Source organism: Triturus cristatus, chromosome 9, assembly GCF_964204655.1.
Source record: "Triturus cristatus chromosome 9, aTriCri1.1, whole genome shotgun sequence".
NCBI classification, from domain to species: Eukaryota; Metazoa; Chordata; class Amphibia; order Caudata; family Salamandridae; genus Triturus; species Triturus cristatus.
The window spans coordinates 1,009,848,028-1,009,875,529 of NC_140592.1; the positions used below are offsets into that span (position 1 = coordinate 1,009,848,028).

Below are 27,502 nucleotides of genomic sequence, written 5' to 3' on the forward strand. Positions count from 1 at the left end.
AATGATTCTGATCTTTCAGCCCTTATCCCAGGTTTCTGTCAGGATGACCCTCCGGCTTCTGGACCTGATGGCCTCCTGCATCCTGCAGGTGGATCATGCCAGGTGGCATATGCGGGCTCTGCAGTGGGACCTGAAGTTCCAGTGGGCGCAACATCAGGGGAATCTGTCCGATTGCGTTCAGATCTCGGAGAGCACTGCACACCAACTGCAGTGGTGGCTAACAAACCAGCTTTGGGTCAAAGGCAGATCTCTCTCCCATCTTCAACCAGAGTTCACAGTGGTGATGGATGCATCTCTGCTTGGGTGGGGCCGCCACATAGGGGAGGCGGAGATCAGAGGCTTCTGGTCTCCGGCGGAGTCCGGGCTCCACATCAACCTTCTGGAGCTTCGGGCGATTCGTTTTGCACTAAAGGCATTCCTTCCCTCTGTCCGGGGAAGAGTAGTGCAGGTGTTCACGGACAACACCACCGTCATGTGGTACTGCAACAAACAGGGCGGGGTGGGGTCGTGGACCCTATTTCAAGAGGCCCTCCACCTCTGGACATGGCCGGAACATCAGGGCATATCCCTAGTGGTTCAACACCTGGCAGGTTTGCTGAACGCCAGGGCGGACAACCTCAGCCGCTGGTGCATGATGGATCACAAATGGCGTCTTCACTCTGAGGTGGTATAAGGTCTCTTTCAACAGTGGGGAGAGCCTTGCTTGGATCTATTCACCACGGAAGAAAACGCGCAATGTCAGCAAATCTGCACTTTGGAATTTCCAAGGCAGCACTCGCTCGGCAACGCTTTTCGTCGCAAGTGGAGTTGCGGTCTGTTAAACGCCTTTCCGCCTATACCACTGCTGCCCAGAGTGCTGAAGAAGATCCAGCGCGACCAGGCCCAAGTCATTCTTGTGGCTCCGGACTGGGCATGAAGAGTCTGGTATCCCGAGCTACTGCATCTAGCCACCGATCCTCCGATCAGACTGCCTCTTCGGGAGAATCTTCTGTCATAGCAGCAGGTCCTCCACCCGAACCTGTCCAGCCTCCACCTCCTTGCATGGAGATTGAGCGGCGACAGTTGACGTCTTTTTTCGATTTGCCTCCTGAAGTCTGTGATGTAATCTTGGCAGCCAGGCGTCCGTCCACTAAGACGGTATACGCCTGCCGATGAAATACATTTGTGGCATGGTGCACAGCAAAGGCTATGGATCCCCTTTCTGCCCCTCTTTCTGAGGTTCTCTTGTTCCTCCTTTCTTTGGCCCAGCAGGGCTCTGCTCTGGGCACTATCAAGGGATATCTCTCGGCCATTTCTGCTTTTCCTAGGCTTCCTGATCAGCCTTCTCTCTTCAAGTCCCCGACTGTAAATAGATTCTTAAAAGGCATTACTCATCTCTTTCCTCCTATTCCCTTTGTAATGCCTCAGTGGGACTTGAACTTGGTCTTGACCTATTTGATGTGCGCTCCCTTTGAGACGCTTCACAACTGTCCTCTTAGTCTCTTAACTCTCAAGACTGCATTCTAGGTGGTCATCACATCTACCAGAAGAGTGAGTGAGCTCTAGGCTCTTTCTTCCAAGCCTCCTTTTCTGGCTGTACATCCGGACTAGGATGTCCTGAAAACTCGTCCATCCTTTCTTCCCAAGGTGGTCACCTCCTTTCATATTGGGCAAACCATCACTTTGCCCACCTTCTTTCCGCCTCTGCATCCTTCGAAAGAGGAAGAGAGGCTCCACCCTCTAGACCCAAAACGTGTGCTTTCCTTCTATCTGGAACGCACCAAACAGTTCTGGGTGGCTGACCAGTTCTTTGTTGGCTACGTGGGCGCCAAGAAAGGTCGGGCCGTACACAAGTGTATTAAAACCTGCTATTCTCTAGCAAAAAAGTAGCCTCCAGTGGGGCTGGGCGCCCATTCCACCAGGTCGACGGCAGCTACTACTTGTTTGGAATGGGGAGTCCCTCTACATGACATCTGTCAGGCAGCTACGTGGGCATCACTGCACACGTTCACCAAACACTCCTGCCTGGACAGCCAAGGCTTCTTTGGCCGTTCTGTTCTCCAGTACTTTCTGGTGGGAATTTCGTTTGCAGACCCACCTCTGGGGTTGGTATTGCTGGGGTATCTATTCTAAGGTAAGGAATCTATAACTAACTGTTTCGTTCAGATGAACAAGTTACTTACCTTCGGTAACGATATATCTGTAACTTAGTTATAGATTCCTTACCGCCCCACCCATCCTCCCCGTTCTGTGAACTGATTTCTAGGGTTAAGGACATCCTTTCAGGGCCTTAGATTTGTGCACCAGTGGTCAGTGTCTTGCATGGCTCTGCACTTCTGGAGCGGAAAGTCATGTACAGAACTGACGTCAGCACGCGAGGGTGGTGTCCAAGTAGCTACCGCAACGTCATTCCGGCGACCACGACGCCAACGACGGAAGCAGAGCCGACCGACGCCACCTTCCGACGCGCAGAGGTACTGCTGACCAAAAACTTTCCGGATCCAGTATGACACCTGGGGGTAATTCTAAGGTAAGAAATCTATAACCAACCTATGTTTCTTACAGATATGTCATTACCGAAGGTAAGTAACTTGTTTGTTAGTACTAGAAACAAAAAGTAAATTCACAAATTTCCTTTTTTGGTTATATTTTCAGGCAAATGACAAACGTGTAGAAGCTTCTGGGCAGGATGAAATCTTCCGTAAGCTTCCAAGAAAGACGTCCATTCTCTTCATGCCTCTTGTGACCACGCTGTTTTACTCCTGCTTATACCACTACACAGAAGGGGAGGTAAGCTGTGCTCCTGATACTACACTGCCAGCTGACAGAGTGATATAAGAAGGGAAAGGATCACTCATTCTCTGGGACTAACAAGGGAGAAAAGTGAGCCTGGGGTTAAGATTTTTCAGGGAGTGAAAGAAGTTGAATACTATAGTAAGCCACTGTATAAAGAGGGGGTTTGTACCAACGCCTGTGACTTGGGACCTAAGGGGAGGTTTTTGGCATCCTATAATTATACTGAGATGAAGTAAGTATCTGTGTCTGGGGGGGAAAATGCCCCTATACTGCACCGATGCAAGATTTTAACAAAGGAATCTACTACTGTAGACCTGATGATGAAGGACTGTTTGTGGGCATATTCAATTATATGAAGTGGGAGGCAAATACTGATGCATAGAATATTCCTCTGTAGCACTGGTGAAAAATGGAAAAACAGAAAGAACGAAACATGATTCTGGTGGGTAAACAAATAACTGGCTCTAGAAGTTTGTATAACGTTAGAGAGGAATGCCCAGCTTTTAGTAAATGCCATAATATAGTACAAACCTGGTAGAATGACGTGAACTTTGACAGCTGAGATATATCCAACTTTCGCTGAATGACGAGTTTATTGGATTTACCCTTGTAACCAACCTACCCCCTCAAGCAACAATTTTACAAGAAAATAAATGCAGCCTGGTACTAGCTCTACTGAAACAAAATGTACCCATTCCACTCAGAAATCACCTAGTGTTGAAACCCTCATACTCTTGCATCTGGATTGTGAAAACTCACTGCTCTCTGGCCACCCAGACTCTAACCTGACTCACTTAAGGGCATCCTCAGCATTAGCACACATCTCATTTAGGGCCTGAAGAAATATCACATCATGCCCATCCTGATGGTACTCCATGGGCTCCCCTCTCCGGCTCACATCATCTTCCAAACTATCTGCATTATATACAGATCCATCACAACCTGCACCCCCACATTTCTGGCGGACAGGTTTACAATCTCTGATGGCTCTCTGCACGTCTGCAGCCAGGACAACAGCAGACTGAAGACAAAGAAGTGTGAAAAGAACGTCAGGGGGCTTTTTCCATCAATTTACCCAGGATATGGTGGTAAATAGAAATTTATTAAAATGTTACTCTTAAATCACCTTGATTTCTAGGTGAAGCAGTTGCCTTGCCATAGGGATTTTGATTGAAAAGACAATTTGAGGGACTAGCCAGATTTTTGCATTTTACTTGAAAACATTACTTCTGATGTTTTGAGTGAGGTAGGTTCTGCCACCCACTGTGCTGGGCAGAAGTGGGCTGCCCAAGCTAAGCAAAAACAGAGAAAGGACATTGATCATTTTGTTTAATCAGTGGTCTCCACTGTGGATAATAGAATAACATATTGCAATGTATTCCATTTCCATGCCACTACTGAGAAAAAAGCGTGGTTAGGTATTTCCGGTGTATTGAGAATTGTAAGGAGGAGGTACTGTGGGTGAGTTACAATTCCCTGCATAGAGTGAAGTTGGCTTAGTACTACCAAGTTCATGCCTAGTGCTTGGTAATGGAAAAAGGGATACATTTGGTTTAGAACACTAAAATTACTGACAACAGTGGCTTGAGTATATTTTGAACATAGATTTTTACTTCCAAATCTTAAAGTCTTTGCAAGAATATTTGTGATAGAAGGGCCATTCTTTCATTGCACTTAAGATGCCGTACTCTATGATGAGCTCCTCCCTAGTATCACTGAATGAACCAGGCTATTGATTGCAAAGGGCAAGCCAGAGACATCTAGGATGATTAGGAAGGGCTTTGACTTTTGGAAGGGTACAAACTGACTTTGATGAATAGCACTACAATTATTCATATGGTTGATTACTATTTGTATTAGGGATTTGCTTAGGGAACAAACCTTCTGCACAGCTATACAAATACATCTATAATTGAGGTGCTCTTATTGCAACTCCATTCCCTACATTTCCAATAGACTTTTCATATTAGAAATGATTCTGAAATGTTCGAGGCATGTGGGCTGCTGAATTCATATCTGTGCATAGATCGCCGCCTAGTGTTGGGTCCGGATGTTTGCACGTTGTTGTCCTGGAAGAGTCTTCGAAGTATCCTTGGATAGGTGACTCCTCCCCTGGACTACAGTGCGCATGGGCATCCTCTCCATCCTCAGATTGTTTTTTTCCGCCATTGGGTTCGGATGTGCTATCTTAGCTCAAGTTAGGAAAATATTTTTTCGAGGCCAAAAGGCCTTTAGTTCGCGTCGGTACTGTTTATCGATCGGGTTTCGATAGAATTTGTTAGTTTACTAACTTTCAGCACCGACTGCTTTCGCATTTACCTGTCCATCGACTACTTCGACGATGGAATCCAGGACGCCATTCAAAAGGTGTCCGGTATGCAATGCGAAGTACCCACACATCGACGTCCATCCGGTGTGCAACAAATGCCTTTCGCCGGACCACGACGAATCAACATGCATGGCCTGTGCCCGGTTCCGCTCGAAGAAGACTCTGCGGAATCGACGAGTGGCGAGACTCGAGGCGCAGCACGCGGCACCGGCCCCAACAGACATCTTCGGCGAGGCCGAAGACGTCGAGGAATTGGAAGTCTTGCCCTCCAGTCCCGTTTCCGAACACGAACCCGGATCGGACGAGGAAGACGAGTCACTCTTCCACAGAGGTGAAGACGACACCGAGGTAGGAGACGACGAGGAGGCCTTCGGGGCCGAAGAAAGTAGCTCCAATGATGAACAAGGCCTACCTGTTCAAACCGTTCAAACACCAGTGCCACAGCCTATGGCTCCGGTCGAGGGATCGCCTTCGGGCCTTACCCGAGACCCATCCCGCAGTTCGTCGGCCCCGCCCTCGGGCCCGGCCTCGGACGTTCAGCGGCAGCCATTACTACATAAACAGGCTGGTTTCCCTACCACAAAACCGAAACCGAAAGCTGCTCAGGTTCCACCGAAACCGAAACTGAAAGTAGCGCTGGTCGGATCGAGGCCTTCGACGCCAGCGCACCGCGTCGGCACCGACCGCACCAAGAGGGACTTCGGTGCCGAACTTGAAGCGGGCGACGTTGGAGTCGACAAACGGAAAAAAGCCATCGGCACCGACAAACCTGCTCGGCTACCGGCACCGACGACACCAAGGGCCGTACCGCCTGCTGTGTCTCACATCGCTCCCTCGACGACACCTAAGCCTCAGGTATCGAAGACTTCGACGGTGATCTCTTCACCCCGACTCGATGACCCGCCGGCACCGAAAAAATCTACGGCCGCCTCTACGAGCCTGGCCGGTGCCAAAGCCTCGAAGGTGCCCCAAGTACGACCTGGTGTGACGCAAGGCAGCAAAACCACACCTGTCCTCCAAGACACGTCGGGCTCCGGTTCGGTCGGAGCTCCCGCAGCCTCTTCGGTGCCGACCAACATTACCTTCGGCTTGCCTCCGTCAACAATCCCAAAAATGTTCCAACTCAGGACACGGGTCACCCAACCTACGGTCACACCTGCTGAGACGTCTCCGGCACGTATCATCGACGCCGGCACTGGCAGGATGATTCTCCAGGACCGAAGGATAACTTCGGAGCCGCCATTGGACCCTTTCAGGATCCCACTAAAAAGGAAGTTGCCTGCAGAATCGGAACCTCTCCTTTATGAACCCTTCCATTCATCCTACCAGGATCCACACCGGTTCTCCCCCACACGCTCCGATACAGACGCATTGGAGGACTACATGGCTGACCAAGTCCCCTACCATGTAGACACGGACCCTGATGACCAGCAGGACCCTGATCAAACTTGGGGCGACCCTGCAGACCCCAGTGCACCTCTCGATGCACAGGATCCACAACTCTATGGGGCAAAGACATCTCCTACGGAGGATACTGCGGCGTTCAATGCTCTTATCGAACGTGCTGCCAATAACCATGGGGTGCAGCTTCACTCTGATACCATCGAAGATGACTTTCTAATGGACACCTTTGCATCCTCAGAAAGACATGTAAAGACTCTGCCAATGTTGAAGGGGGTCCTCAAACCAGCCAAGGACATTTTCAAAGAACCCACCAGGGCACGAGTGATAAACCCCAGGATTGATAAAAAATACAGATCAGCACCTGGGGATCCTACTTACATCAGAGGACAATTACCACTCGACTCCATCGTCGTAGCGAATGCACGCAAGAGGGCACACTCGCAAACAACAGGTGACGCTCCTCCCCCGGACAAAGAGTCCAAGGTGTTAGAAACCTCTGGCAAGCGAGTTGCCGCCCAAGCTGCCAACATATGGCGCATAGCCAACACTCAGGCGCTCCTTGCTCGCTATGATAGAGCGCACTATGACACACTTGAGCAAATATTCCAACATCTCCCTGACCAGTTCAAGGAAGGCGCAGAAATGCTCATCAGAGAAGGACAGCTACTAACGAACGCTTCCATCAAATGCGCACTAGATGCTGCGGACACGGCTGCCAGAGCCATAAACACAAGCGTCATGTTGCGACGACATGCCTGGCTACGGATCTCAGGATTCAAGCCTGAGGTACAAAACAATATACTGAACCAGCCCGTCAACCCCGACTATTTATTCGGGCCAGAGGTTGACACCACCCTCGAAAAGATAAAAAAGGATACGGACACTGCAAAGTCCATGGGCGCACTACAAACTCAGTCCTTTCGGAGCGGCTCCTTTCGTCGCCCCGGAAACAAGGGAGCAGGTAGAGGACAGGGGTCACAACAAACATATAACAAAGGCAATACACAGACCACCTATGATAAAAACACCCGAGGTGGATATCGTGGCTCCAGCACAAAGGGCAGAGGACGCGGCTACGGCAACACCAGGTCCTCCCCCAAGAACAAGCAGTGACACCCTCTCCCTTCCTCCCGACCACATAACACCTGTCGGGGGAAGGCTACAAAGGTTCCTGTCCACGTGGAATTCCATCACCACGGACAGGTGGGTCAAAGATATTATAAAATACGGTTACTGTCTGGAGTTAACCTCCACTCCACCCACAATACCACCAAGAAGCCGTCCTATGTCCTCAGAGCACTTAACGCTCTTACAGCAAGAAGTGCAAAGTATGCTTCTAAAAGGCGCTATAGAGGTCGTACCCATCCACGAGCAGGGTGCGGGAGTGTACTCCCTCTACTTCTTAATTCCAAAAAAGGACGGGTCGCTCAGACCTATATTGGACCTGAGACCCCTGAACCAGTACATTCTTTCAGAGCACTTTCATATGCTCACTCTACAGCAAGTCCTTCCGCTTCTCAAGCAGGGAGACTTCCTAGCCACACTGGACCTCAAGGATGCGTACTTTCACATACCCATCCACCCCTCACACAAAAAATACCTCAGGTTCACTGTTCAGGGGCAGCACTATCAGTTCAAAGTCCTTCCCTTCGGCGTGACAACAGCGCCCAGGGTTTTCACGAAGTGCCTAGCTACGGTGGCAGCACATCTACGGAGGCAGCATATACACGTCTACCCCTACCTAGACGACTGGCTCGTTCAAGCGAAGTCAGCCCAGCAATGTGCAAGCCACATGTCCCGCACCATTCACCTTCTTCACAGTCTGGGATTCTCACTGAATTATCCAAAGTCCCATCTCCAGCCCGCACACGTACAACAGTACCTAGGTGCGACTATAGACACTCTGGCGGCCACAGCTCAGCCAAATTTAGTGAGGATCAACAGCATACAACTGCTGATCTCCAAATTCAAACCCAATCACTCACTTCCAGCGCGAGTGTTCATGCAGTTGATAGGCATGATGGCCTCCTGCATCTTCATAGTCCCGCACGCGAGATTACATATGCGCCCACTTCAGGAGTGCCTAGCACGTCAGTGGAATCAGGCTCAAGGACAGTTAAAGGACCTAGTGTTGGTGAGCGGTCGGGCATACAACTCTCTGCATTGGTGGAATCCACAAAACCTTTGCAAGGGCCGACCGTTCCAAGAGCCTGTCCCACAAATAGTACTGACAGCGGACGCGTCTCTCCAGGGATGGGGAGCTCATGTACTCCACTACACAGTGCAAGGACTATGGACAACACAACAAAAGAAGTTGCACATCAACCTTCTGGAATTGATGGCAATCTTCCTAGCCATGAAGGCATTCAAAGTACATCTGTGCAACAAGGTCGTGTTGATCCGGACGGACAACATGACCGCAATGTACTACATACAGAAACAGGGAGGCACACACTCTCCACAGTTGTCTCATCTGGCTCAGAGCATGTGGAAGTGGGCCATTCAAAGGAACATGTTCCTCATGGCGGAACACCTCCCTGGCAAGGACAACCAGATGGCAGATCTGCTCAGCAGACACAGCCACCAAATGCACGAGTGGGAGTTACACCCATCAGTACTCCAACCGTACTTTCAGCAGTGGGGTCATCCGGAGATAGACCTATTCGCGACAAGCGAAAACGCAAAATGCCCAAGCTTCGCCGCCAGATTCCCACATCCGCAGTCGCAGGGCAATGCGATATGGATGAACTGGTCCGGCAGATTTGCGTACGCTTTTCCCCCAGCGCCATTGATACCGCTAGTGGCCCGCAAACTCCGACAACACTCCCTGACACTCGTCCTAGTTGCTCCCACGTGGGCACGCCAGCCGTGGTACACCACCTTCCTCGAACTTTCCGTGGTGCCGCATCAAAGGCTGCGGATCAAACCCGCGCATTTGACGCAGAACCATGGAGAGGTTCAGCACCCAGATCCGCAACAGCTGAATCTGGCGATCTGGCTCCTGAAGTCCTAGAGTTTGGCTATCTCAACCTGCCACCTGACTGTATGGACATCATCAAGGAGGCCAGGAGACCCACTACCAGAGCTTGCTATGCAGCCAAATGGAAAAGGTTCGTCATTTATTGCGGTAATAATGACATCAACCCCCTGGACGCATCCATCCAAAACATCATCTGTTATCTCTTACACCTATATCGATGCAATCTGGCGTACACCTCTATACGTGTCCATTTGACCGCAATATCAGCCTATCTGCAAACCAGGCAGCACCTCTCTCTATTCAGAGTGCCTGCCATCAAAGCATTCTTGGAAGGGCTCAAACGAGTCATTCCACCTAGTCACCCACCGGCTCCAATGTGGAACCTCAACTTGGTCCTCACACGCCTGATGGGTCCACCCTTTGAACCTCTACACTCATGCGAGATTCAATTCCTTACCTGGAAAGTGGCCTTCCTGGTAGCGATCACTTCCCTCAGAAGAGTTAGTGAACTCCAGGCACTAACCGTTCAAGAGCCATTTATTCAGGTTCACGCCAACAGGGTCGTACTACGTACCAACCCCAAGTTCATGCCCAAGGTAATATCGCAGTTCCACATGAACCAGACTATTGAACTGCCCGTTTTCTTCCAAAACCCACAAACTGTTGCAGAAAGGGCACTACATACACTAGATGTACGGAGGGCCCTCATGTACTACATCGACAGGACTAAACCATTCAGGAAGACAAAACAACTGTTCGTTGCCTTTGCCCCACACCACAAAGGTAACGCCATCTCCAAAGCAGGGATAGCCAGATGGATAGTTAAGTGTATTCAAATCTGTTATCAAAAGGCAAAACGCACATTAACTATTCCACCACGAGCCCACTCAACACGTAAGTTGGGGGCTTCCATGGCCTTCCTAGGAAATATTCCCCTGCATGATATATGCAGAGCAGCCACATGGTCCACTACACACACATTTACAAAACACTATTGCGTAGATGTGCAGTCAAAACAGCAGGCAGCTGTAGGACAGGCTGTTCTCAAAACACTTTTTCAGACCGCTGCAGCTGGCACGGGTAGCCGCCGCTAATAGAGGGCACTGCTATGTATTCTATGCACAGATATGAATTCAGCAGCCCACATGCCTCGAACTGAATATGCTACTTACCAGTATGCATCTGTTCTTGGCATGTAGGGCTGCTGACATTCATATCGCCCTCCCTCCTCCCCGGCGCCTGTCGCAGCTGCAGCTCTCAGAATTACTGCAAGCATGGTCATCACTTTCTGTATCTACTCCATCACTGCCACAATGGCGAAAAACAATCTGAGGATGGAGAGGATGCCCATGCGCACTGTAGTCCAGGGGAGGAGTCACCTATCCAAGGATACTTCGAAGACTCTTCCAGGACAACAACGTGCAAACATCCGGACCCAACACTAGGCGGCGATCTATGCACAGATATGAATGTCAGCAGCCCTACATGCCAAGAACAGATGCATACTGGTAAGTAGCATATTCAATACTTGTTTTTTGTGGGCAATCACAGCTGACCTGTGTGTTATGTTTTGTGTATTAGTAAAGTTTAATATTACCCATAAGCCTATCTAGGCACCGACAAGGGGGGTGGGGTGTGTGTGTGTGTGTGTAGGTGTGTGTAGGTGTGTGTGCGTGTGTGTGTGTGTGTGTGTTTTTGTTTGTCTTGTGGGGACCTGAACCCAGGTCCCCACAAGGCAATGTCTTCTAAATGATCAAAAAAATGACTCCAGGAACATCTGTGTTGATTTTTGCAACTTTTTAAATAATTGCCTTGTGGGGACCTGTGTTTCATGAAGTGTGTTTATATTTTTGCTCAGCTCTGTCCCTGTGGATAGGAGGCGGTACTGCAGTCTTAAACACACTTTGCATTTAAACACACTTTCCTCACCAGAAACAGAAACTAGCAGCAGAAAGGACAGACATACCAAAGTAAAAGCTGCATAACCCTGTGTTTTTCCAAATATTTTCCATTCAAATTACCCTTTTCTCTATTGATTTTAAAATGTTTGGGTATATAAATTATTAGTGGCCTTCTATATATTGCTAAAAGCAATTTGGGTCACTAATGGCATTTATTCCTATCTGCAAATAAACAATGATGGTGCAATAATATGCAATACAATTTAAAATGAATAGATCGTTTTTGGCAAGTAGCCTTTAGGCTTCAATGCCTATTGTTGCATTTTAATGCTTATCAGAAATTCAGGATCTGTATATTACTTTGCCTTTGTTTAAATATTAATTTGCACTATGAATATGTTCTTTTAGATGATGGCTAGATGAATGAGTTACTAGCATTGTATCGCAATAAGGGTAACATTCTCACAAGCAGTGAACTAAAGCAATGGCGAGGTTTATTTTTAACAGAAAAGGCATGTTCTTATAATTACAGTGAACTTCTTAAGATATATGCAAATATTGCCATAATATGTTAGTGCATTTAAAACATTTGATTCCTAAAGCTTACCAAATTAAAACAGTTTGTTGACATTCCCAAGGGTGGATGAAGAACAATCATAACAAGCACTGGCAAAGCCAAGAGGTCTCGCCTATGCAAGAGCTATTCGGTTTGCCAATGTGTTTTAGACATCTTGTACACCAGCGTGACTGCTGTTTAGCGGCGTGGAGTGTCATAGAGTGGAGTGGAATACAGTGGTGTGCAGTGGTGTGCAGTGGAGTGCAGTGGAGTGCTGTGGAGTGGAGTGTTGTGGAGTGGAGTAGAGCAGAGTGTTGTAGAGTGGATTATGTTATGTTATGTTATGTTATTTATTCATTTCTATAGCGCACGGCTACTCAAAAAGAGTGTCCCGGCGCTTTAATGGAGAAAGAGATAATACTGCAACATAAAAAACATAACACCAATTAAAACTAACAAAAGAATGGGCCAAAGATTCACGGAGAACCAGCTACTGAGAAAACAACCAGGTTTTAAGGCCTTTCCTAAAAGCTAATAGGCTGCTGGCTCCCCGCAGGGCCAGTGGTAAAGAATTCCACCGCTGAGAAGCCAGCAATCCAAACGAGCGGCCTCCGAGGCGCGCTTTATTAACCCGGGGGACGACAGCAAAATGCAGGGCTTCCGACCTCAGGGACCTGGTTGGATGGTAAAAAACCAGTCTCTTTTGGAGGTACTTGGCTCCCTCCTTGTGAAGAGCTTTATAGGCCAAGGTCAGCGCCTTAAAAGCAATCCTCTTACGAATAGGAAGCCAGTGTAAAGTTGCCAGCAGGCCCGAGGCCCTGGATCGCCTGCTAAGGCCAAAGATTGCCCTTGCAGCGGCATTCTGTACCACTTGAAGCCGCTGCAACAAGTACTCTGGAAGGCCCAGGTAGAGAGCGTTGGAATAATCCAACCTGGACCCAATCAGAGCCTGGACAGTCAGCGTCCTGTGTTCCATGGACAACAGAGGAAGAAATCTCCGCAGCATCCTGAGGACGCCAAAGCAGATGCCCGACACCCCCAGGATCTGGGATTTCAAGGTGAGCCTGTTATCCATCTTCACCCCCAGATTCTTAGCAACCTGAGAGGAACAGGACGGAGGGAACATATCCCGTGGCCACCAGGCCTGCCAGTCTGGTTCTGTATCACACCCAAAGAAAAGTACTTCGGACTTGTCGGAATTGCACTTAAGGCTGTTTAGATGGAACCAATGAAAAACAGCCCCAAGGCAATCCCGAATGCTCTCCCCATCAAAGTCGCCTCCTCTCTTACAAGAGAAGAGGAGCTGGGTGTCGTCCGCATAGGATACGATCTGGGCACCATGCGACTCCACCAACGCCGCCAATGGGGTCATAATGATGTTAAAGAGGGTCGGGCTTAAAATAGAGCCCTGAGGGACCCCGACTCCCAGAGGCGGCATCACGGCGGAATCCGGCGGGGCCCAGATCGACTGCCGGCGGCCGGCAAGAAAAGAAGAAAACCAGTCGAACACCGTCCCCCGTAGGCCTATCTCGAAAAGTCTAGCGAGAAGACCAACATGGGGAACGGTGTCGAATGCCGCCGACAGATCTAACATCACCAGCATGACTTTGCCCCCGGAGTCCAGAACCCCTTTAACGGTTTCCGAGACCTCCAGGAGCGCAGTCTCAGTACTGTGATGGGGACGAAAGCCCGATTGGGTGGCATGCAGGATCCCATTAGATTCAAGAAAGTTGGAAAGCACGCCATGGACGTGCTTTTCCAGAATCTTCGTAAGGGCCGGCAACAAAGAGATGGGCCTATAATTAACCGGGGCCTTCGGATCCAAACCAGATTTTTTGAGCAATGGAATCACCATCGCCTGCTTCCAGGACTGCGGGACGACACCAAGCCTCAGTGAAAGATTTAAAAGCGGATTGGCCAACGGGTTGATCACCTCCGCCACTTTCGCCAAAAATTTAGCAGGGCATGGGTCAAGAGGAGAACCCGATTTTAAATTGCCCATAAGAGCCAGGGAGTCCGGAGCAGAGATGGAGGGAAACACACTCAACGTCGCCCCTGGCCCGGCCTGTGGCAGTATGGTGATGTCAAGTTCAGCCTGGCCGGCAGACACTGGTGCAAGGAATGACTCCTGAATGCGTAAGATCTTGCTCGTAAAAAAATCTGCAAGGTCCGTGGCCCAGGTACCAGATGGTTTTTGGTCCGAGGCGTTAGACCAAGATGAGGTAAATTCTCTCACAATAGAGAAAATCTCTTTGCAAGAGTTTGAAGCCGCATCGATTCTCCTGGCTAAATAAGCTTTTTTTCCTAAACGGATGTCCCGGTGGTAAGCCTTAACCACCGTTTTGTATGCCAACTTGGCAACAGTGTCATAATGTGCCCGCCAAGCTCTTTCGGCTACCTTGCACTGCTGCCGCGTAGCCGACAGTGCAGCGGTAAACCAAGGCGCAGAGACCCGTTTTGGTGTCGAGCGTGATGTTACTTCCGGGGCAAGATCATTGAGCCTATCCAGTAGCCAATCATGCAAGGTCTGCGGATCCCTGTCTAGATCACCTGAAAGAAGACAGGGATGGGCCTCAGCTGCCTGGGCCAGCATCTCCAGGGTAACGCAATGGAGAGGCCTATAGACACGACCCTGATGATGTACCGGAATGGCCGCAGATTTAACTATGCCCTTGATCACAAATTTTGCAAGGAAGTGGTCAGACCATAAGACAGGAGTGATCTCAATACCCTCGAGAGGCACAGACGAAAAGACCTGATCGAGGGTATGCCCCTTCTCATGCGTAGGCTCCTGAAAATAGGGAATGAGCCCCAACGGGGTCAGTGCCTCCGAAAGTTTGGCGGCCGCCGGGTCGGATGAATCATCCATCCGGAAGTTGAAATCGCCAGCCACGATGAAATGTTCGGCTTTCAGGGCCAGCTCCACCAGCACCATATCCAGATCTTCAAAAAAGGTGCCGGGGGAGCCAGGCGGTCTATAAACAAGCAATCCCTTAAAGGATTGGTGGGGGGACAAAGTGATAGAAAAGGCTAGGCTTTCCGAGCCACGAATGTCAATAGCTGGCAGGATCTCGCAAGGAGTTCCTTTCCGGACCACTAGCGCTACTCCGCCTCCCCTACCCATGGCTCTATCCTTTCTGAAGATCAGAGCAGAGTGTTGTAGAGTGGATTAGAGCAGAGTGTTGCAGAGTGGATTGGAGCAGAGTGGATTAGAGTGGATTGGAGCAGAGTTGATTAGAGTAGAGTGGATTAGAGCAGAGTGTTGTTGTAGGAGAGTAGGGTCTGCTATCCTATGTTCACCCCAAATTTTTTGCTTTTTGCTTCACTGGTTTTTGACATATTGAGGCTGTGGGCCTGCCAATCAGACCCCCAGCCTGCTATTCTCTCTACTAAATTTACACTATGCACCCTAGGTGCATAACCAATTGGAAGTGGATCACCCTGTGAGCCCCTGTACCAGTGTACACTAGGTACCCAGGGCATTGGTGTATCTAAGGCCTGCCAGGGGCTGAAGCATGTATTATGCCACCCCAGGCTTGGCCTAACAAATTTGACACAACTGGCTGATCACTCAGCTGGGGTAAGTTGGTGTACCCACCTCTTACTTAGGTGTAGTATACCTATACCTAACCTTAAATGGGACACATGTTAACCTATAAGTCACTCCTATGGCAGGCCTTAGCAATCCTGAAGGCAGAGTGCTTGGTTCCATGTGAGATGGTGCTCTGGCATGAGCTGAGCCTGTCTGCAGTGGTCGGAACAACTTCCTTCTACTGTTTCCAGATATCGTCATACCATATACTCTTAAGTGCATTATGAACCTCGCGGTTAAATGCTAACTTTGGTTTGGCTTTATCAAAACATGTCGAGTAAGGTGTCATACGAATTGGAATACTAACCCCTCGCCAATTCTGGCGACGGGGTTAGCATTCCACCCTTCTAGAGGGACACGACATGTACAGTACCTGAAACCCGGGTAAAATCAGACATAGCCTCAGCTCCACAAAATGGATGCTGCCACCACAGACACAAGTCTGCCCTCCTGCTGCTGGGAGTCCTTCCAGCTTGGGAGGTGTGGACAAAGGGTTTCCTGCCAGGGGAGGTGCGTGCACCACCCCAGACAGGATTTTGTGTATTGGTCAGGTAGGGCTTGAAAGAAACCAGACATGCCTGAGGCTCACAAGGAGCCTCGGTAGATATGCCAGTTCAAACCGGTCCTGGGGCACACCAGCCCTGGACCTGGGGCGAGCTGGACAAAGGATTGGGGGTGTAACCACCCCCCTTCCTGGTCCCACCCATAGGGAGGGACCTAGCAGGTAGTCCGGCCCCTAGAATCCGAATAAAGGTAGGAGCTGTGTCCTAAGACTTTAGACATCCTGGAATCAACTTGAAACTAAGAAGAAGACGGGAACTTCGATGATCTGCCGCACAGAGGACTGAAGCCAATCTCCCCTGTGGTCAGGGAGTGACCACCTTGCTAACGCAAGCACCATCCAGCGAATCAACGTCTGCTTTGCCGCCGCCTCCCGCCGGAGCCCGAGCCCAGAGACTGACAAGACCTGGACCTCCAGACCTCTCACCGCCCGATCCACAGTCCCTGAAAAGAGGAGACCCGTGGAGGCACCGAGACACGTGGAGCCAGCCATCTTGAAACGACCACGACAAGCTGCAAGCGCGACAACCGAGGCTCCCTCCAAGTTGTGCTTTGGGATCTGAGAAGCCCAACACCCGAGCAGCATCTGCACCAAAGGTGAGCCCTCCAGCATCTCCACGGTCTGCGTGGGGCCCTTCTGCATTTTGCCACTCGACGCGCCTAACCGGTTGCTGGCCCGCTGGCTAGTGGCCATCTTGGCGACGAACTTCAAGAAAAACACCGCTGGTCTGGTTGCTCCAGACTGGCCCCTGCTCCCCTCCAAAGGAGCAGTCCCTCTGACCTTGCTGGTCAGAACCATCAGCTTATTTCGTTTTCCACAACAATTGCTTTTGCCAAGGCTTGTTTGCTGAGATCAAGTCGCCGACAGCGAGAGCCTGCGTGGGACAGCTCGTGAACCGACTCCTGGACGTCGTCGACCTTCAGGGACCACGTGGCTGCAGAGACAAGCTACACCTTTCTTCCAGTTTGCACCCGACATCGCCTGGTACCCACCTGGTGCCACGCTGGTCACTGGCTAGTGACTGTGAACACTGTCCCCTCTGCTTACAGGTCTTCTACAACTCCGATCCACCCTTGGATCCACCGCATCTCTTCTGGACCGACCGCCTGCAGCATCTTTGTCTTCAGGCTCCATTGAACAGATAGAAGAAACCCGACGCACTTCGAGACCTATGCACCCGCTTCCTGTGGGTGAGGTAAAGCTGGCACTCCGGTGCCCAAGTGTAGAGAATCATCTCTAGTGTCTGTGTTTCCAATCTTGAGTTCATAGTCCATCCGGAAGATCCTGTTTGCAGTAACTTTGTAACTTTTACGCACCCATTGAAAACCTATGGGAGCTCGCGTGTGACTATTTGCTCTGCACACGCAACCCGTGGACCTCCTGGTCACTAACTAAAGTTAGCTCCTTGTAGGCCCAGCGATTCTAGAGGCCCTAGGCCTTTTCCCTTTTCTGTTCGTGGTACTTATACCACTATTTTAGTATATGGTTTGAGCGGCCACCAGGGCCTATCCATATAAAGTGCAACTTCTGTGTATTCTAACGTATTCTTGTTTAACGATTTGTGCTCCTGTGCTCATAAAGAGTCTAGGGGATACTTTGAGAAATAAATACATATATATTTTCAATATATATCTGTGTGGTGTCCTTTCATTGGTATAAAGGGGGGTTACATTTGGTAAAACAGCCTGCTTAACACGTTTCACGAGTTTAGCCTCAAAGACTGCTTAGCCTACGCTACCACTAGGGCAGCTAGTCCGAAAAGGTTGACTTACAACCACACCATAAGGGTTGCTTGGCATGGTACAAGGTGGTCACTTTAACTAGTGAACATCATATACCAGGCCAACTTCTCACATTGGTGAGCAGCGGTTGGATTTGAGCTTGCTGTGTTTTACCATTGTAATCTCTTGGTTACCAATTGAAAGATCACATAGGTACCTTTAGGTACATATCAAACAAGAATAGATATACTTAAGTTCTACTGAACTTAGTTGTTGTAGAGCAAAGGGAGTAGCACACCCTGACTACAACTACTAGATAGGTTTAGTAGGTAAACCCAAGTGTAGGTAGATTGCAACACATCCACCCCACACTTAAGAGCAATGGCTGGGGCAGAGGGGTCCAATGTACCCATCTCTGTTGAGAGTGACCCCCAGAGGGCACCATCCATCTTTGCTACCCTTAATCAAAATGAGCTCAGGCAGTTGGCAAATATCAGGGGCCTTAAACAGCCCAAGAATCCTACTTCTGCTGAACTCAGAGAGCTTTTGCAAGCTGATGAAGATCAGAAAGCTCTCAGGAAAGCCTCCCAGTTAGGACCCTTAGGGACTGGAACAGGAGGCCCCCCTTCTGAAGATGCTACTGAGGTACCCCTTTCCAATAGTCACCCCTTAGGTGAGATTCACACTACAGAGGATGAAAGTGATAAGGATACAGATGGTAGTGAGGATGAAGGGAGAACTAGCCCAGTGCCAAGTGTTATACTTGGCCCAGCTAAACTAAGGCTATTGGGGACTGACAAGGGGATCACCCCATTGGATCTCCCCAGTGGACTTAACCAGGGGCTTGGGAGGCAAAGGAATCACTCAGGTGACTCTAATGCTTCTCATACCTCTAGAGGCTCTCAAGGTCACTCCAGGAGAAGGATGACCACCCCTCAGAGGAGGGAACATGAGGCCAGAATGCAGGAAGCCCAGCTGAGGATCAGGAAGCAGGAGCTAGAGGTAGCCCTGATGGAAGAGAAACTGAACAAGGCTAGGCAACCTAGAGAGAGTGGGTCTATACCCACTGGTGGCAGCATTGTCCCTAAGGACAAAGATAGGGTCTTTGATAATAGGAACCTGTCTAAGGTTGTGCCCCCCTACAAAAGTGGGGATGACATCCACAAATGGATGACTGCTCTCGAGAGAGCCTGCAAAGTACAGCAGGTTCCTGAAGACCAGTGGGCAGCAATCCTCTGGCTCTCCTTTGAAGGAAGAGGCAGAGACAGACTCCTCACTGTTAGGGAGGAGGATGTCAGAAACTACAGAGTCCTGAAGAGTGTCCTAGTTGATGGGTTAGGCTTAACCACTGAACAGTACAGGTTAATGTTCAGAGACACCCAGAAGACACAGACTCAGGACTGGTCTGAATACATTGAATGTGCCACTAAGGCTTTGGAGGGTTGGTTGCTGGGAAGTAAGGTATCTGATTATACAGGATTGTACAATTTGATGATGAGAGAACAGATTTTAAATAACTGTCAAAACCAGCAACTGCATCAACACTTGGTTGACTCTGATCTGACCTCTCCCCAAGAATTGGGAAAGAAGGCAGACAAATGGGTTAGAACCAGGGTTAAGCAAAAGAACCAGAACCAGGGCCAAGGGGGTGATCAGAAGAAAACAGACCAGAAGGGTGGAGATCAGAAATCTAAAGACCAGAAGTCTTCAACAGGGCCCCAAACTACTGCTAAGGAGGGTGGGTCCCAACAACAATCCAAGGGAAAGAAGAAAGAAGGTCAAAAGAAACCCTGGTGCAATCATTGCAAGAATACAACTCACTGGACTAGTGATTGTAAGAAGGGTGGAGCCCCCAACACTGTTGCCCCTAAGGCACCTGCTCCCAGTACTACTGTTAGCAGTGTTGGTCCCCAGACAAAGGGTGTAGTGGGAATCACTATGGGAACTGAAGGAGATTCTGACTTAGGCAGAACCCTTACACAGGCAGTCTTGATCTGTGATGGGGACATGGATTTGTCCCTGACTGTGAGCCCCAGTAACCTGGGCAAGTACAGACAGACTCCTCTAATTAATGAAAAAGTGGCCCAAGCCTACAGGGACACATGTGCCAGTGTCACTATGGTGACACCAGGCTTTGTGGACCCTGGACAGTACATACCAGGTGAGAATTACCTGGTGACCAATGCCAGCAATGCCACTACTTCACATAGTGTGGCAGTTTTTAACTTCTCATGGGGAGGGGTAACTGGCCTCAAAAGGGTTGTGGTTAGTGCAGACCTCCCAGTAGAATGTTTGTTGGGCAATGACCTAGAGAGTTCTCTATGGTCTGAAGTGGAGTACAGGACACATGCAGAGATGTTAGGCATATCACCACATGTCCTTGCTGTGACCAGGTCACAGGCCAAAAAGTGCCTTACTGAACCTCAGATCTTGGATCCTGGAACAATGGACCAAGCACCTACCAAGAAGAAGAACAGGAGGGTCAAGGCTGTGCCTTCCCCCCTGCCTCAGAGTGATGATCAACCTTCCCAGGAAGCTGATCCAGAGAACCCTGAAGGAACTGTCCCTGAAGAGCTTGAACCTGATCAGGTTGAGTTTCTGGGGACAGGGGGACCTTCAAGGGCTGACTTGAGGCAGGCTCAGTTATCCTGTCCCTCTCTTGAACCCCTCAGACAGCTGGCTGCTGCTGAGGCTGCTGGGAATGCTCAAGGTACCCATAAAGTGTATTGGGATGAAGGGCTCCTTTATTCAGAGGCTGGAGACCCCAAGCCTGGTGCCACCAGGCGGTTGGTCATACCTCTGCAATTTAGGGGCTTCCTTCTTACCTTGGCCCATGATATTCCTTTAGCAGGACACTTAGGCCAGAACAAGACTTGGGACAGGCTTGTCCCTCACTTTCACTGGCCTCATATGAATGAAGATACAAAGGAGTTTTGTCGCTCCTGTGTGACCTGCCAAGCCAGTGGCAAATCAGGTGGCACAACAAAGGCCCCCCTAATACCACTACCTGTGGTGGGGGTCCCCTTTGAAAGAGTGGGAATAGATATAGTGGGTCCCATGGATCCTCCCACTGCATCTGGGCACAGATTTATACTGGTGGTAGTGGATCATGCCACCAGGTATCCAGAGGCAATTCCCCTTAGGACCTCTACAGTACCTGTTGTGGCTAGGGCCCTGCTGGGAGTATTCTCCAGAGTGGGGTTTCCTAAGGAGGTAGTTTCTGACAGAGGTACCAACTTCATGTCAGGATACTTGACAGCTATGTGGAAGGAATGTGGTGTCAACTACAAGTTCACCACTCCTTATCACCCACAATGCAATGGGCTTGTTGAGAGATTCAACAAGACCCTAAAGGGTATGATCAAAGGATTACCTGAAAAGCTCAGGCGAAGATGGGACATCCTTCTACCCTGCCTTCTGTTTGCTTACAGAGAGGTCCCACAAAAAGGAGTTGGCTACAGCCCCTTTGAATTGTTGTTTGGGCACCCTGTAAGAGGCCCACTGTGTTTAGTGAAGGAAGGATGGGAGTTACCTCTCAAAAAGCCTAAACAAGACATAGTGGACTATGTACTTGGTCTCTGCTCCAGGATGGCTGAGTATATGGAGAAGGCATCCAAAAACCTTGAGGCAAGCCAGGCCTTACAGAAAGCTTGGCATGACCAAAAGGCTGTCTTGGTTGAGTTTCAGCCAGGACAGAAGGTATGGGTGTTGGAGCCAGTGGCCCCAGCAGCACTCCAAGACAAATGGTCTGGACCCCATACAATCCTGGAAAAGAAGGGAGAGGTCACTTACTTGGTGGACCTAGGAACTCCCAGGAGTCCCCACAGGGTACTCCATGTTAACAGGTTAAAAGCATATGTTGACAGGGCAGACATGGGCTTGCTCATGGCTACAGATGAGGGACAGGAGGAAGAGAGTGACCCTCTCCCAGACCTGTTGTCTCAGAACCCTGAGGATGGCTCAGTTGAAGGAGTGACCCTTGGAGGCAACCTCACTGATCATCAACAGACTGAATGTAGACAAGTTCTACAATCATTTCAACATCTGTTTTCCCTAATACCTAGCCAAACTGACTGGTGTACCCATGTGGTGGACACTGGTGACAGTCTGCCTGTAAAGAACAAGCTTTACAGACAACTTGACCACGTCAGGGACTGTATAAAGGCTGAGGTACACAAAATGCTGGAATTGGGTGTCATTGAACCCTCAGAGAGCCCCTGGGCTAGCCCAGTGGTTCTGGTCCCCAAACCTCACACCAAAGATGGCAAGAGAGAGATGAGGTTCTGCGTGGATTACAGAGGACTCAATGCTGTCACTAGGACAGATGCACATCCTATTCCAAGGGCAGATGAGCTCATAGACAAACTAGCTTCTGCTAAGTTTTTGAGCACATTTGACTTGACAGCTGGCTATTGGCAAATCAGATTAGCTGAGGAGTCTAAGGCCAAAACAGCATTCTCAACCCCAGGTGGGCACTACCAATTTGTGGTGATGCCCTTTGGTCTGAAGAATGCACCTGCCACCTTCCAAAGGTTGGTGAATCAAGTCATTACTGGGTTGGATGACTTTTGTGCAGCATATCTTGATGACATTGCTGTCTTTAGCTCCACCTGGGAGGATCACCTGATCCACCTGAAGAAGGCTCTTGAGGCTCTGCAAAGGGCAGGCCTCACTATCAAGGCTACTAAGTGCCAGATAGGGCAGAGTAAGGTTGTGTATTTGGGCCACCTTGTAGGTGGGGGCCAAGTTCAACCACTGGTGAGTAAGATACAATCCATCAAGGACTGGTCTCCTCCAACCACCCAGACTCAAGTTCGAGCTTTCTTGGGCTTGACTGGGTACTACAGGAAGTTTGTTAAGAACTATGGGTCCATTGTGACTCCTCTTAATGATCTGACATCCAAGAAGATGCCCAAAAAGGTTCAGTGGACAGTAAGCTGTCAAAAGGCATTTGATGACCTGAAGGAGGCCATGTGCTCTGCACCTATCCTGAAAAGTCCTGACTACTCCAAAGAGTTTATTGTCCAAACAGATGCTTCTGAGTTGGGTGTGGGAGCTGTGCTGTCACAACTTAATGTAGATGGTCAAGACCAACCCATTGCTTTTATTAGCAGAAGGTTGACCCCCAGAGAGAAGAATTGGTCAGCTATTGAGAGGGAGGCCTTTGCTGTGGTGTGGGCCCTGAAGAAGCTGAGGCCATACTTGTTTGGCACTCACTTCAAGATTCAGACCGACCATAAGCCCCTCTTGTGGCTAAATCAGATGAAGGGTGAAAACCCCAAACTGCTTAGGTGGTCCATTTCCCTACAGGGGATGGACTTTACAGTGGAGCACCGGCCAGGTACTGACCATGGGAATGCAGATGGTCTCTCCAGGTACTTCCACTTAGGACATGAAGACGAGACTGGTCAAGGCTAGTTTAATGTCCCTGCGTTTGGGGGGGGGGTTGTGTAGGAGAGTAGGGTCTGCTATCCTATGGTCACCCCAAATTTTTGCTTTTTGCTTCACTGGTTTTTGACATATTGAGGCTGTGGGCCTGCCAATCAGACCCCCAGCCTGCTGTTCTCTCTACTAAATTTACACTATGCACCCTAGGTGCATAACCAATTGGAAGTGGATCACCCTGTGAGCCCCTGTACCAGTGTACACTAGGTACCCAGGGCATTGGTGTATCTAAGGCCTGCCAGGGGCTGAAGCATGTATTATGCCACCCCAGGCTTGGCCTAACAAATTTGACACAACTGGCTGATCACTCAGCTGGGGTAAGTTGGTGTAACCACCTCTTACTTAGGTGTAGTATACCTATACCTAACCTTAAATAGGACACATGTTAACCTATAAGTCACTCCTATGGCAGGCCTTAGCAATCCTGAAGGCAGAGTGCTTGGTTCCATGTGAGATGGTGCTCTGGCATGAGCTGAGCCTGTCTGCAGTGGTCGGAACAACTTCCTTCTACTGTTTCCAGATATCGTCATACCATATACTCTTAAGTGCATTATGAACCTCGCGGTTAAATGCTAACTTTGGTTTGGCTTTATCAAAACATGTCGAGTAAGGTGTCATACGAATTGGAATACTAACCCCTCGCCAATTCTGGCGACGGGGTTAGCATTCCACCCTTCTAGAGGGACACGACATGTGCAGTACCTGAAACCCGGGTAAAATCAGACATAGCCTCAGCTCCACAAAATGGATGCTGCCACCACAGACACAAGTCTGCCCTCCTGCTGCTGGGAGTCCTTCCAGCTTGGGAGGTGTGGACAAAGGGTTTCCTGCCAGGGGAGGTGCGTGCACCACCCCAGACAGGATTTTGTGTATTGGTCAGGTAGGGCTTGAAAGAAACCAGACATGCCTGAGGCTCACAAGGAGCCTCGGTGCATATGCCAGTTCAAACCGGTCCTGGGGCACACCAGCCCTGGACCTGGGGCGAGCTGGACAAAGGATTGGGGGTGTAACCACCCCCCTTCCTGGTCCCACCCATAGGGAGGGACCTAGCAGGTAGTCCGGCCCCTAGAATCCGAATAAAGGTAGGAGCTGTGTCCTAAGACTTTAGACATCCTGGAATCAACTTGAAACTAAGAAGAAGACGGGAACTTCGACGCTCTGCCGCACAGAGGACTGAAGCCAATCTCCCCTGTGGTCAGAGAGTGACCACCTTGCTAACGCAAGCACCATCCAGCGAATCAACGTCTGCTTTGCCGCCGCCTCCCGCCGGAGCCCGAGCCCAGAGACTGATAAGACCTGGACCTCCAGACCTCTCACCGCCCGATCCACAGTCCCTGAAAAGAGGAGACCCGTGGAGGCACCGAGACACGTGGAGCCAGCCATCTTGAAACGACCACGACAAGCTGCAAGCGCGACAACCGAGGCTCCCTCCAAGTTGTGCTTTGGGATCTGAGAAGCCCAACACCCGAGCAGCATCTGCACCAAAGGTGAGCCCTCCAGCATCTCCACGGTCTGCGTGGGGCCCTTCTGCATTTTGCCACTCGACGCGCCTAACCGGTTGCTGGCCCGCTGGCTAGTGGCCATCTTGGCGACGAACTTCAAGAAAAACACCGCTGGTCTGGTTGCTCCAGACTGGCCCTTGCTCCCCTCCAAAGGAGCAGTCCCTCTGACCTTGCTGGTCAGAACCATCAGCTTATTTCGTTTTCCACAACAATTGCTTTTGCCAAGGCTTGTTTGCTGCGATCAAGTCGCCAACACCGCCGACAGCGAGAGCCTGCGTGGGACAGCTCGTGAACCGACTCCTGGACGTCGTCGACCTTCAGGGACCACGTGGCTGCAGAGACAAGCTACACCTTTCTTCCTGTTTGCACCCGACATCGCCTGGTACCCACCTGGTGCCACGCTGGTCACTGGCTAGTGACTGTGAACACTGTCCCCTCTGCTTACAGGTCTTCTACAACTCCGATCCACCCTTGGATCCACCGCATCTCTTCTGGACCGACCGCCTGCAGCATCTTTGTCTTCAGGCTCCATTGAACAGATAGAAGAAACCCGACGCACTTCGAGACCTATGCACCCGCTTCCTGTGGGTGAGGTAAAGCTGGCACTCCGGTGCCCAAGTGTAGAGAATCATCTCTAGTGTCTGTGTTTCCAATCTTGAGTTCATAGTCCATCCGGAAGATCCTTTTTGCAGTAACTTTGTAACTTTTACGCACCCATTGAAAACCTATGGGAGCTCGCGTGTGACTATTTGCTCTGCACACGCAACCCGTGGACCTCCTGGTCACTAACTAAAGTTAGCTCCTTGTAGGCCCAGCGATTCTAGAGGCCCTAGGCCTTTTCCCTTTTCTGTTCGTGGTACTTATACCACTATTTTAGTATATGGTTTGAGCGGCCACCAGGGCCTATCCATATAAAGTGCAACTTCTGTGTATTCTAACGTATTCTTGTTTAACGATTTCTGCTTCTGTGCTCATAAAGAGTCTAGGGGATACTTTGAGAAATAAATACATATATATTTTCAATATATATCTGTGTGGTGTCCTTTCATTGGTATAAAGGGGGGTTACATTTGGTAAAACAGCCTGCTTAACACGTTTCACGAGTTTAGCCTCAAAGACTGCTTGGCCTACGCTACCACTAGGGCAGCTAGTCCGAAAAGGTTGACTTACAACCACACCATAAGGGTTGCTTGGCATGGTACAAGGTGGTCACTTTAACTAGTGAACATCATATACCAGGCCAACTTCTCACAGTTGTAGAGTGGATTAGAGCAGAGTGGAGTAGAGTGGATTAGCACAGAGTGTTGTAGAGTGGATTAGAGAAGAGGGGGGAGAGTGGATTAGAGCAGAGGGGTGGAGAGTGGATTAGAGCAGAGGGGTGGATAGTGGAATGAGTGGGGAGGAGAGTGGTGGGGTGGAGAGTGGAATGAGTGAAGTGGAGAGGGGTGGGGTGGAGAGTGGTGGAATGGCATAGAGTAAAGTGGCATGAAGTGGCATAGAGGGAGATATGTAGAGTGGAGAAGCGTGCCGTACAGTGTTGTACAGTGGGGGATGAGGAATGCAGTGTCATAGAGTGAAGGGGTATAGAGTGGAGTGTCAAAAAGTGGAGTGTTGTAGAGTGCAGGGGCATAGGACCAGATGTATTAAAGCATTTTGCATTCGCCAATGGTGTGAATCGCAAAATTTGGCAGTTTGCAAATTCCTAATGCATATGCAAGAAGCCTTTCCTAAATGTGAATTTAGGAATTGCTAATTACCATCAACTTCAAGTTGATGGTAACCATGTAGGAATTTTGAAAAATGCATTATTCAAAGTGCCATGCTGCACACACATGCCCTTAGAGCATGTGTGTGCTTTACATGTGTACAATTTGAATTTTGAGGGTGCTTCAGGGGGGGCTCATGCCCCTGGGCACCCTTGGCTTTGCATTCACTAATTTGCGATTACCAATTAAGTAATCGCAAATTAGCAAATGCAAAGCCATCCGCAACTATGGACCTTTTTGCCCATAGGAACGAATGGAGTCATATTACCTAATAGCGATTCAGTATTTACCTGATCACTATTAGGTAATATTAAGGAATCGCAAAATATTTTGCGATTCCTACCTACGTAGCATTTTGCAATTACCAAATCACGATTAGGTACCAATCTGGCGTTGAGTGAAGTAAAGTGGTGTAGAGTATCTTAGAGTGTCTTAGAGTGTCGTAGAGTGGAGTGGAGCGGAGCGGAGTGGAGTGTCGTGGAGTGGAATGGAGTGTCGTGCCGTGGAATGAAATTGAGTGTCGTGCCGTGGAATAGAATGGAATGTCATGTCATGAATGTAATAGAATGTCATGTCATGAATGTCATGGATGGAATGGAATGTCATGTCATGGATGTCATAGAATGGAATGTCAGGAATGGAATGTCAGGAATGGAATGTCAGCAATATCATGGCATGTCAGGAATGGAATGTCATGAATGTCACGGAATGTCATGTCTTGGAATGCAATGTCAGGAATGTCATGTCATGAATGTCAGGAATGTCATGTTATGGAATGGAATGTCAGGAATGTCGTCAGAAATATCATGGAATAGAATGTCATGGACTGGAATGTCAGGAATGTCATGGAATATCAGGAATGTCATTGAATGGAATGTCATGAATGTCAGGAGTGGAATGTCAGGAATGTCATGAATGTCATGGAATGTCATGTCAAGGAATGGAATGCAATGTCAGGAATGTCATGGA

The 27,502-nt window shown here is 49.5% G+C and overlaps 1 protein-coding gene across 2 annotated transcripts in view; it reads left to right on the forward strand.

The window, feature by feature from the left end:
* The window catches only part of VIPAS39 (VPS33B interacting protein, apical-basolateral polarity regulator, spe-39 homolog), a 360,975-nt gene that overhangs the window by 219,304 nt on the left and 114,169 nt on the right, over positions 1–27,502 (forward strand). For both annotated transcript variants that reach the window (XM_085626643.1, XM_085626644.1), the window contains exon 14: positions 2,635–2,769. In XM_085626643.1, the coding sequence (XP_085482769.1) occupies positions 2,635–2,769 (135 nt within the window). The remainder of the gene's footprint in view (positions 1–2,634; positions 2,770–27,502) is intronic.